Source organism: Nyctereutes procyonoides, unplaced genomic scaffold (genome assembly GCF_905146905.1).
Source record: "Nyctereutes procyonoides isolate TBG_1078 unplaced genomic scaffold, NYPRO_anot_genome, whole genome shotgun sequence".
NCBI classification, from domain to species: Eukaryota; Metazoa; Chordata; class Mammalia; order Carnivora; family Canidae; genus Nyctereutes; species Nyctereutes procyonoides.
The window spans coordinates 21,105,638-21,117,194 of NW_026575035.1; the positions used below are offsets into that span (position 1 = coordinate 21,105,638).

The window sequence follows — 11,557 nt, forward strand, 5'->3', positions numbered from 1 at the left end:
TGATCAGGGGTCTGCTTATTTTTTCTGAAAGGCCAGATAGTAAATATTTTAGGCTTTATGAGCCACGTGTGGACTCCCTTGCATACTATTCTTGGATTTTTGTTTTATTTACCACCCTTTAAAAATACAAAGAAAACATTCATAGCTTGAGGGTTGTACAAAAACAGTGTGTGGCCTGGATTTGGCTCACAGGCCATTTGCCCTCCCTTGTTTTGAGTGCTGTTTAATATGACAGAAGTGTTTTAATTCAAATACATAACAAAGTATGGCCAGAAATGTGTGTTTGAAAATCTTTTCACCACAGTAATAAGGGGAAAAACAATACTTATTAAAACTTTTAAGCCTAATAGTTTGAATTTAGTGATTATATAAATGTACCTTACTTAGTAGGACTTCATTATTTTCTTATAAGCTCTCTGTTAATGTTAGTTAGGTAAGGTAATGTTCAGAATACCCAGTAGGAAGGATAAACCAGACTCTAGACCTGTTTTCTTCTGTGTTTATTTTTAAATTTAAAAAAAATTCTGCCTCATTACAAAAAGGGCTTAAGATTGTGTTATTTTGTCTTCTTTCAAATCCAGTGTTCTAGCTATCCAAATGAAACCTGTGGGTATTGAGCTTCAGTGTAGTATTCCACAGGAAGTGGTACATAGTGATACGTCGATAGGTCTGTAGAAAACAACCACAAGGTAGATTTAATTTTAAAAGATTAATAGATGTTTATTATGTTTTACTTGAGAATAGCTTCATAAGTTACTTTACAATGTATCTTTTACTCATTTGAGTTTAATATAATGTCTATGCTGTTAACTTTTTTTTAATTTTTTTTATTTATTTATTTACGATAGTCACAGAGAGAGAGAGAGAGAGGCAGAGACACAGGCAGAGGGAGAAGCAGGCTCCATGCACCGGGAGCCCGACGTGGGATTCGATCCCGGGTCTCCAGGATCGCGCCCTGGGCCAAAGGCAGGCGCCAAACCACTGCGCCACCCAGGGATCCCCTATGCTGTTAACTTTTTTTTTTTAAAAAAGAACAAAATGGGTTTTTTTTTTTTTAGAATCTTATTTATTTGAGAGAGAGAGTGAGAGAGCACAGGCAGAGAGCGAGAGAGCACGCTCATGAGCAGGGAAGGGGGAGAGGCAGAGGGAGAAGGAAGCTTCCTACTGAGCAGGGAGCCCTGATGCAGGGCTGGATCCCAGGATCCGGGATCAGACCTGAGCAGAAGGCAGATGCTTAACCAACTGACCAGGAGAACAAAACTATTTTTATGTAATTTTAGATTTCGCAGTTGCAGAGATAGTATCGAGAACTCTGGCATGTCCTGTGCTGTTATTTTTCACAGTGTACTCTTAAATAAGCTACTTTTTGAACTCTTTTGAATAGTAACCTAAATTCTTTGTTTATCTTTTAGGTTATAAAGTTTTAGCACTCTTGGATGTACCTGATAAGAGTCAAGAAAAAGCTGATCTATATATCCATGTGACATACATCAAAAAATGGGATATATGTGCTGGGAATGCCATCTTAAAAGCCCTTGGGGGACATATGACTACCCTGAGTGGTGAAGAAATCAGTTACACTGGTTCTGATGGCATTGAAGGAGGGCTCCTTGCTAGCATCAGAATGAACCACCAAGCTCTGGTCAGAAAACTCCCAGATCTAGACAAGACAGGACATAAATAAGCAAAGTCCATCACAGGTCACAGCTCTTCCTGAGTTGAACAATCAGCCTGAAACGCTGGGGGCTTCAAATTCAAAGCGTCGGTGGAGACTATGCATGGTTAAGGCCATCCTGAACTTTTTAAAGTATTTATGAAGCATCAGAGACTTCTTTTCCCTGTAATAGGATGCAAGATCAGGGAAAGTGGGTTGCTTCGTGTCTCAAGTATTGTCTTTATTTTTGAGACTATTTTCGTACGGTTGTCATACACAAGGTAAATATATATATGTGTGTGTATATATATAAATATATATATACACACACACACACATATATATGTGAATTAAAATCTATAGCTGAGTCTACATTGTTACGAGTCACCATTTTCACACAACATCATGAATCTTCACTATTTGTTAGTACTTTCCTACATAATTGGGCTGAAGAAAGGATTGATTTTGTGTAGATTTAATACTACTTTACAATTGTATCTCATTGAAACTAAAGTAATTGGGGGTTTTTACCTCTAATTCAGATGGAAAGCACAAGAAGCCACATGTTCATTAATATGCAACAAGTGCTCTATTTATCTGTTGTTACTGAATATTTCTTATGGATTAAAACAGAAAACGCTTAACCTGTTTTTTTTTTCTTTGAAATTTTAATAACAGGTTCACCAGCTAGTCGAGAGTATAGCTGTATGATGATTGCGTTGTAATTGTAATTTCCGTGTGCGTGTGTTTTGTTTTGGTACAGAAAAGTGTATTTGTACCCATGGGGTCAACATTTCTGCCATCTTCCTGTTGCTTTTGTTTGCTCTGTGGACAATGCATGGTTCCATCCTTTCCCTCCTGACCAACATTTAGTCTTTAACTTGTAAGGTTTGGATTAAGGTTTCAGGGTTAACACTAGGATTCTGGTACGCTTTCTCCGTAGGGATAAATTATGCACTATAAAAGTATAAATTATTCTGTTAATTGAGTCATTTAATATTATATAAATTGAGCTAGCTTTCGTTATTTTCAAAAGCTCTGTTTTAGTACTTTTTAAAAAATTTGCCAGGTTTATATGTAGAGATTCTCTCATCAAGAATGATATATGGTTGCTTTTACCATTAAAAAATGGATCTAACATAGTGTCAAAGTAGTAAATTTTAAGATACTTTAAAGTTTCTGTTCAGGTTAAAATAATGAAGGTTAATGTTACTTTTTGATTAATTTTTGTTTTATTTCAGTAGGCAGAATCTGGTTGAAAGAAAAGTGGTGGCATGTTCACTATGTCACTGTAATCAGAACCTTGCTTTGTTTGTTCATTGGGATGTTGGATTTCTCTGTGTGGTATTGAAATTTCGTGTAAACAATACTGTTATTTCATGTGACTTAGATGTCCTTATATTTTATAACCTACTGATAGCAGGGGGAGAGGGGTTTGCTCATTGTCTTCTTTTCTTTCTTTAAAACAATGGTTTCTTTTCCTATCTTGGAGGTAAAATTGACCAAAGAATGGACATCCTCATCTGGTGGAATGTGCATACAACTTTAGGTCTGCATTTTACACGGTTTCCAAAGCCCTTGAATTGCTCTTTGGGAACTGAATCAAGCATGATGCACAAGTTTCCACTCAGTCTCTAGCATCTGGTCACAAACCTGATAGTGTAGTGGGCCTCAATAGGTATGATTTTGTTCAGCAAAAATACAAAGTTTTGGTAGTTGGATCACTTCATATTTAAACAGGACTTAGGGATTCAGAACAGAATACTAGAGACCTCATCTTTTTTACTTTGCAATGAAATGAGAGCATTTTTTCTCAGGAGAGATGGCAAAGGCATATAGTGTTTCCAGAGTCATGATATAAACATTTATTTTAATTGTAATATGTCAAACATGGGGCAAGAAGGCTGGCATATTAGGAAATGGCATTTAATTGGAGTTTTTTTTCAATATATGGATACTTTCTAATTTAATGGAAATGAAACTAGATCATATTAGCAAGCATGATTGCTTTGATTTTATTTTTATTCCATTAATCTGCATGTAGATAATAACTTTGCAAAGGGCTTGTGTCATGTGCAAAAATTAAGATATTGGCTGACAGTTAAATGTGTTATTTTTATAATTTATTGGGGATAGTCTAGTTACTAATGGTTTTTAAGTGCTTTTTTGGAAAATTAATCTTTAATTTTTTTTTTGTTTCTAAAAGTTGATATACATCACAGAAGTAATATAAGTACAAAGAACAGTATTTATATTTATTTATGTGAGACATTATTGTGCCAGAACATACCAGTAAAAGTAAAACACCATGAATAAGTGAGACATGTAGTATCTTCCAGAATTACATAAAATTACTTTTAAAATGTAGAAAAATAACGAGTTGAACTTTTAGTGAGCCTCACCTCCCCAATTCCTAGTCTTCCCTTCCGTTTCCTTTATCTTTGCCCTCATTTAGAGCACAATGTTCCCTTAAACTTTGAGTTTTACACATCACATTTAGTAAAAGCAGTAGTGTCAGTGATTTCAGTGTTTATTAGCTGTCTCCTTGCTCTGCCCTTCATCTCTACCTCGTTCCCTGGCTCCCCAGCCCATTGATATTCTTCCAAATCTGCCCCTCTTTCTTCACTAGTATTCTTTCTCAACACTAAACTCCTGAATTCTCTCCTGGACCTACTTCTCTCTCAAGGTAGACTGCTGAAGTCTTATGGTAGAACTGAGATTCTAGTTCAGTTCCTGGTCAGGGAGATGAAGCCGGGCCAGAGTTCTGGTTCATCATTACTTCTCAAAGACTATTCTCAAAAGGTAAAGGAAAATGACCTTCCAAACCATAATATTTACACTGTCAAATCTAATCTAGTGCTTCTGTCTTTACAAAGCATTTCTTCAGATCCATTCTTCACAGAATGAAAAATGCAGAAAGTATGAGAATTAGGTATATAAGCCTGCTTAAGAAAACTTTTTCTGTTTTCATATTTCTGTCCTTATTTCAGTTGAGATTACAAAGGGCCTACAAGGTGGATCATACTTGTCTGGTATTCAATTGTCCTCTTTCCTCTGATTTTAGTGTGTTTTCTTGATTTTAAATCAACATTCAAATGAACTGTTGTATGGTGAAGCTAACAAGTGTTTTGATTCATGTGTTTTAAGTAACAGTTGTGCAAATTCTGTTTGCTGGGCGCTCCCTTTGAATCTTGTGAAAATTAGGTCAGAGGAAGTAAGGGAGGGGCAGTGGCTAAGAAGAGGGTGGGAAAGAGGAAAGATAGCTCCAGGGAAGAGTAGCAGAGGGAGGATGCAGAGCAAACATCTGCCTTGAGCCTTGGGATCAGGAACTCTGCCACTGTCTCAGATGTTCAAAAATTGGATCTCACTTAGGTTTTGAAGGTGACAAGCATAAGTAAAGCTGGGGTGCCACCACCCTCTAGTCCTCAAAAAAAAAAAAATATATATATATATATATATATCTCCAGCTTGCCTCTCCTTGATAACACCTTGAAAATGGCCTTATGGAGACAATCCTTGGCAGGTTGAAAATAGAAACTACTTGGGTTTTTCTAGCTGTAACTCTTTATCTTGGCTATGTGTTGACTGGTCCTGGATAGAAACTGATTTTTCATTTTTGATCTTGGTTGAATTTGAGATGTGTTATTTTCAGTGTATGCCTACAAAAAGTCTGTCTCGTAACTGTTGTATAAAATAAACCTAAACTATTGTTTCATTTTTATCCTAAAAAAGTTGTGCCTTAACAATAGGGCATTGTATGTTAATAAGGGAAAACAAAATCTTTTTTTAATAGATGGGGAAAATAGGAACTTTTTGCCATTAAAATTTAAGTTCTTTTAACATTTTTAATATTAGAGTTGGGGGGAATTCATTGAAGTTAAATACAATTGATATAAACTTATTTTTGCATAACCTAGCATTTACAACTAAAGTACATTTTTATAAGAACTGGCATCTTGATGTATATAGGTCTGAAATGATACTTCATCCTTTGATTTTTAATTTGAAATAATACAAGACCAGGATAAGGTACATTTAACAATTTTTTTTTCTTTTAAATCATTTCAGTGTGCTATTATATCTGTTCTACTAGTCCTCTGACTTGCTTTGGTTTTTAAAAATAGCTACTCATGGTACCATGTCAATAATTTATTAATGCTAATTTAAAAATATTGTGTGTTCAGTGACTTAACCAGAATGGCTCCTGGATTGAAGTGGGGGGCGAATGGGGGATTCTGATTAGCAGTTTCTAAGAGGGCAAGAAGAATTGAACTTTGTATTTCAAAGGAAAGCTTTGGTTTCATGAGGTGCTGTTTATGTAAGTTGTTTATTTTTATTTTATCAAAGCCTGGCAGGTATTAGCATTCCAATTTACTATTGGTCTCTTTTTTTATTTTTAAAGTTATTTTTAAAGTTGGATGGTGAATTAATTCTGTGGGAAAATGAGATTTATAAGTAGGGGTTTTTCTTTTTTGGGGGTGGGATAATATAAGCCAAACTTCTAGAAGTTAAGGCTGATGAATAATCTTAAAACAACATTACATACTGTGTAAATGTTCCCTAAAGTATTATAATTAAGGTAATTTGTGTAAATTACAAAAGCAGAAACTGTGATGTTTGATTAGTAGTATGTTCCGTTAAAATTCCTCTTGAGGTATGTTCAACACATAGTAAGTTATTCAGGAAAGACTTGTTCATCCTGTATTTTTTAAATAGGAAATACAGCATGCCAAGTCATCATTAGATCTGTTAGCCTAGAACGACTTTCTCTCTCTCCCCAAATTCTCTCTCCTAAGCTCTCTTCATTTTTGCGGGGTTGAGGACGTAGTAATGTTTAAAGACTTTAATTCATGCGTAAAAATATGGACTCCCAGTTTCCATGTAGCATTACATCCTCCACTGGCAAGAGCCAAAGCTAGTTTTACAGTCTAACAAGAGACACCATGTTCTGCCATGATGAACTGTGGTGCTCCAGATGGATTTACCCCCCATTTGATGACGTTCCTTAAGCTACTAGATGTACATACACACGGGGTTGAATTTACTCTGAACTATGATATGGTGTTTCCTGTTCATGTCCCTGCCTCCTCAAACTCTGTTTTTTTAATGGATCTCACTTCTGGTCCATCTCTCGTAATGGACTAACGTTGACAAGAGGGATTAAAATAAAAATAAATACCTGCCCTATTCACACATTTAAAGCTGCTTTAGAGGAGCTAGTCCATTTCCTGTCGCCAAGCCATGCGTAAAACACCAGACTTTCTTCACTTGACATGCTGTATCCTGTGTCACCCACAGCACCAAATTTAAGGGAGTCCTGACTTTAATCTCTATTGAGAAGTAAACTCTCCTCCATGTTTTTAGAGCAGTTATTTTATACCTCACCTATAGTACTCATTTTTATATGTGTTGTTGTAAACTTCCTAAGGACAGGGATTGTGTCTTGGTGATTTTTGTATCTCCACCTCAACCCCAGCAGCTAGCCCAGTGTCTTGAATAAATTAGGTGCTTACTTTATGTTGAACTAAATTGAATAAAAGAGTACTACTAGCATAAGCATTTCTCATGCCTTGGTTGTATAAGCTGATTGTTTTGTTGACTTTGCAAATATTTATGATGATCATCCCACACACACTAAATTATTTTTTAAAGTTTGGCTTTCTTTCTTTTAGATACTACCCCATGGACATTTAGCTCTAGAAAATGTGATTGCTTCCAATGAAATGACTATCCCAAACGCTCTGTCCCTGGATATACTTTGCCAAACTGAAATTTGAATTTTCGGAATAAATTGGTCATGTCTGCAAGAGATTGTGTGCTGCATCTGCTTTTTTCCCCTCTTTTTTTCTTTCTTTTTTTTTTTTTTTAACTAGGGTAACCTATAAATTTACCATCCTAACCATTTGTAAGTGCACAATTCCGTGGAATTAAATATATTCACAATGTTGTACAACCATCACCACTGTGCTTTTAAAGAACCTGTTCGTCCCAAACACAGACCGTACCCATTGAGTCCCTCCTTATTCATAACCCTTTCACCTCCTCCCTGGAACTATTCTGCTTCCTCTATGAATGCATCTGCTTTTGAAGTCTTAGTTTTCTGAGAGTCTCTGTCTTCTCTCACCATGTACAGAAAAGGCATCTGTTTGAGAAGGGGCTTACAAGGCAAACAGCCATAACAAAATTATATCTTGTATTCTTTGATTTGTTCTGAGATGGAGGGAGGATAGAAAAAAGAAGCAGAGACCAGGATATAGAAAAGTAGTAATAGAAACAGTATGATGAGAAAGATATCAGAGGGTATTGTTTTCAAGTCCATGATGATAAAAAAGATAGCCCCGTATTATGAATTTGGTTATTCTATATCATGCATCAGCAGATGTATATTATTTGTTTATACAAATAGAGAATTCTATGCTACATCCTAATGGAACAATTAGGATATAGACCATTCTTTTAAGAATTGTTTCTAAAACTATGAGTATTTTGAAAGCCCAGAAACTTTTGTTTGAAGTGTAGTTGACACAGTATTACATTAGTTTTAGGTGTACAACACAGTGATTCTACAGCCCTAGGGATTCTGCCCATTTTTTTATAGGATTATTTCTTTTCTTGGAGTTGAGTTGCATAATTTCTTCATATATTTTGGATATTAACCCCTTATTGGATATGCCATTTGCAAATATAACTGGAAGCCTGTACCTCCTACTCTCAACTATTTTTTGCCCTTTCTCCTACTCACTTCCCTCTGGCAATTACCAATTTCTCTTCTATATTTATGAGTCTGTTTCTGCTTTTTGTTTGTTCATTTGTTTTTTAGATTCCACATATAAGTAAAATCCTATGGTATTTATCTTTCACAGTCTGACTTACTTCAGTATAAGTTCATTCATGTTGTCACAAATGACAAGATCTGTCTTTTTTATGACTAATACTCCGTGGTATACACATACCACATCTTTATCCCTTCATCTGTCAGTGGACACTTGGATTGCTTCCATATCTTGGCTCTGCTGCAATAAAGGGGTTCATATATCTCTTTAAATTATGTTTTTCTTTTCTTTTGGTGAATATCCAGTAGTGGAGTTATTGTCTTACATGGTATTTCTATTTTTAAATCTGAGGAATCTTCATACATTTTTCCAACCTTGTTGCACCAATTTACATTCCTACCAACAGTGCACGAGGGTTCCTTTTTCTCCATATCCTCACAAACAGCTGTTACTTCTCGTCCTTTTGATATTAGCCATTCTGACAGGTATAAAGTGATATCCCAAGGTATTGATTTGTATTTTCCCTGATCACTAGTGATGTTGAGCAGTTTTTCATGTGTCTGGTGGCCATCTGTATGTCTTCTTCGTAATAATGCTTTTTTAAGTTCCTGTGCCCATTTTTTTTTTCTAAGAAACACTGAACACTAGAGCTGGAAGGATCCTTTTTTTTATTTAAAATTCCAGTATAGTTAACATAAAATGTTATATTAGTTTCAGGTGTACAATATAGTGACTCAACACTTCCATATAACACCTGGTGCCCTCCTTAATCCCCATCGCCTATTTCACCAATCCCTCCACCCACCTTCCTTCTGGTAACCATCTGTTTGTTCTCTAGAGTTAAGAGTCTGTTTTTTGGTTTGTGTCTTTTCTTTGTTCATTTGTCTTAAATTCCACATATGAGTGAAGTCACATGGTATTTGTCTTTCTCTGATTGACATATTTTGCTTTGCATAATACTCTCCAGCTCTGTGTCATTGCAGACGGTAAGATTTCATTCTTTTTTATGACTGAATAGTATTCCATTGTGTATATATACCACTTTTTTCTTCATTCATTCATCTATTGATAGACACTTGGACTGCTTCCATAATTTGGGTATTGTAAATAATGCTGCTATAAGCATAGGGATGCATGTATCCCTTCAAATTAATGTTTGTATTTTGGGGTAAATATCTAGCAGTGCAATTACTGGATGTTAGGATAGTTCTATTTTTAACTTCTTGAGGAAGCTCCATCCTGTTTTCTCCAGTGGCTATTCCAGTTTGCATTCCCACCAACAGTGCAAGAGGGTTCCTTCTCCACATCCTCATCAACACTTGTTTCTTGGGTTTTTGATTTTTGCCATTCTGACAGGTGTGAGGTGATAACTCAGTGTAGTTTTGATTTGCATTTGCCTAATAAGTGATGTTGAGCATCTTTTCATGTGTTTGTTGGCTGACCGAATGTATTCTTTGGAGAAATGTCTGTTCATGTCTTCTGCCCATTTTTTTTATAGGATTATTTCTTTTCTTGGAGTTGAGTTGTATAATTTCTTCATATATTTTGGATATTAACCCCTTATTGGATATGCCATTTGCAAATATCTTCTTCCATTCCATGGGTTGTCTTTTTGTTTTGTTGGTTTCTTTCTTTGCACAACAGCTTTTTAGTTTGGTGTAGTTCCAAAAGTTTATTTTTGCTTTGTTTCCCTTGCCAGAGAAGACATATGTAGAAAAATGTTGTTAAAGCCAATGTCTGAAAGATGATTGCCTGTGTTTCCTTCTAGGAGTTCTATGGTTTCAGGTCTCACATTTAGGTCTTTTGTCCATTCTGAGTTTATTTTTGTGTATGGTATAAGAAAGCAGTCCAGATTCATTCTTTTGCATGTGGCTATCTAGTTTAGGCAGCACCTTTTGTTGAAGGGACAGCATGAATTTAGTTCTCTAGCTGCATTAAGGTCTTTGGTTACATCAAATCTTCAATTGGAAGAAAACCAGACCTAATTGTATATTGTGTATACAATATACATTGTATATTCTTGCCTTCTTTGTCATAGATTAATTGATGTGTAGTATGGATTTCTTTCTGGACTCTCTATTCTCTTCCATTGATTCTGGACTCTCTATTCTGTTCCATTGATCTACATGTCTGTTTTTGTGCCAGTACCATATTGTTTTGATTATTATAGCTTCGTAGTATATCTTGAAATATGAGACTAGCAAAGAAACATTTTTAAATGTCGCAGCTCTTTAATAACTTCAAGGATTATTTCCTTTCTCCCCTTTAACTCTTTTGGGTGGCTCTTTTTTTTTTTTTTTTTTTTAGATTTTATTTATTGATTTGAGAGAGAAAGAGTGCACAAGCAGGGGGAAAGGGAGAAGCAGAATTCCCACTGAGCAGTGATCCTAACATGGTGCTTGATCCTGGGACCCTGAGATCATGATCTGAGCTGAAGGCAGATGCTTAACCGACTGAGCCACCCAGACATCCCTTTGGGTGGCTCTTAGGAATATCATTTCAGAGTTTCCAAAGCACTTCAACATGGATTCAAGTTTTCCCAGAAAAGGGTGACCTTATGAATGCCAAATGTCACCTGATATTTCAGAGATTATAACCGTTTTATTCTTTACAATTTCTGAGAAATTTTAACTTGTCTTGCTCATTTTGGAGCTCAGACCATGAAGAAAAAAACAAAAACAAAAACAAAAAACACATGATTCACGGTGAAATCACTGGTGGAGTCCAGCACCTCACATGGTCTCCATTTACTCTCTAGAACTTCTATCCCTTCCTCCCAGCCAGTGCTGTTTACCAGCCAGTCGTGCTTTGGGGATTAACATGAGAACATCAGGAAACGAAGGAGTCCGTCTTGTTGGACAGAGAGCAGAGTGGTTTCTTTCTCAAACAAGATTTCCGATCATGAAACAAGATTTCCACAGCTCTGGTGGGAGTTCTTCCCAGATAAGTACTAGGTCAGATCTTATTTCATGGTAGGAATGCAAACAGCACATTTGTGAAAGTTTTCTTTCTGTTTTCAGTGAATTTAGTTCTCTAGCTGGATTAAGATCTTTGGTTACATCAAATCTCCAATTGGCAGGAGACCAGACCTAATTTTTCAAAGAGAACATTGTCATGGAAAATATTTTTA

The 11,557-nt window shown here is 35.8% G+C and overlaps 1 protein-coding gene across 1 annotated transcript in view; it reads left to right on the plus strand.

Annotated features, from left to right (window-relative positions):
- Window positions 1–7,463, plus strand: part of BPNT2 (3'(2'), 5'-bisphosphate nucleotidase 2) — a 38,842-nt gene extending 31,379 nt beyond the window's left edge. Inside the window, exon 5 of the mRNA XM_055318332.1 lies at window positions 1,413–7,463. Coding sequence (XP_055174307.1) covers window positions 1,413–1,684 — 272 coding nt within the window. The 3' untranslated portion in view covers window positions 1,685–7,463. The remainder of the gene's footprint in view (window positions 1–1,412) is intronic.
- Window positions 7,464–11,557: the final 4,094 nt, after the last annotated feature.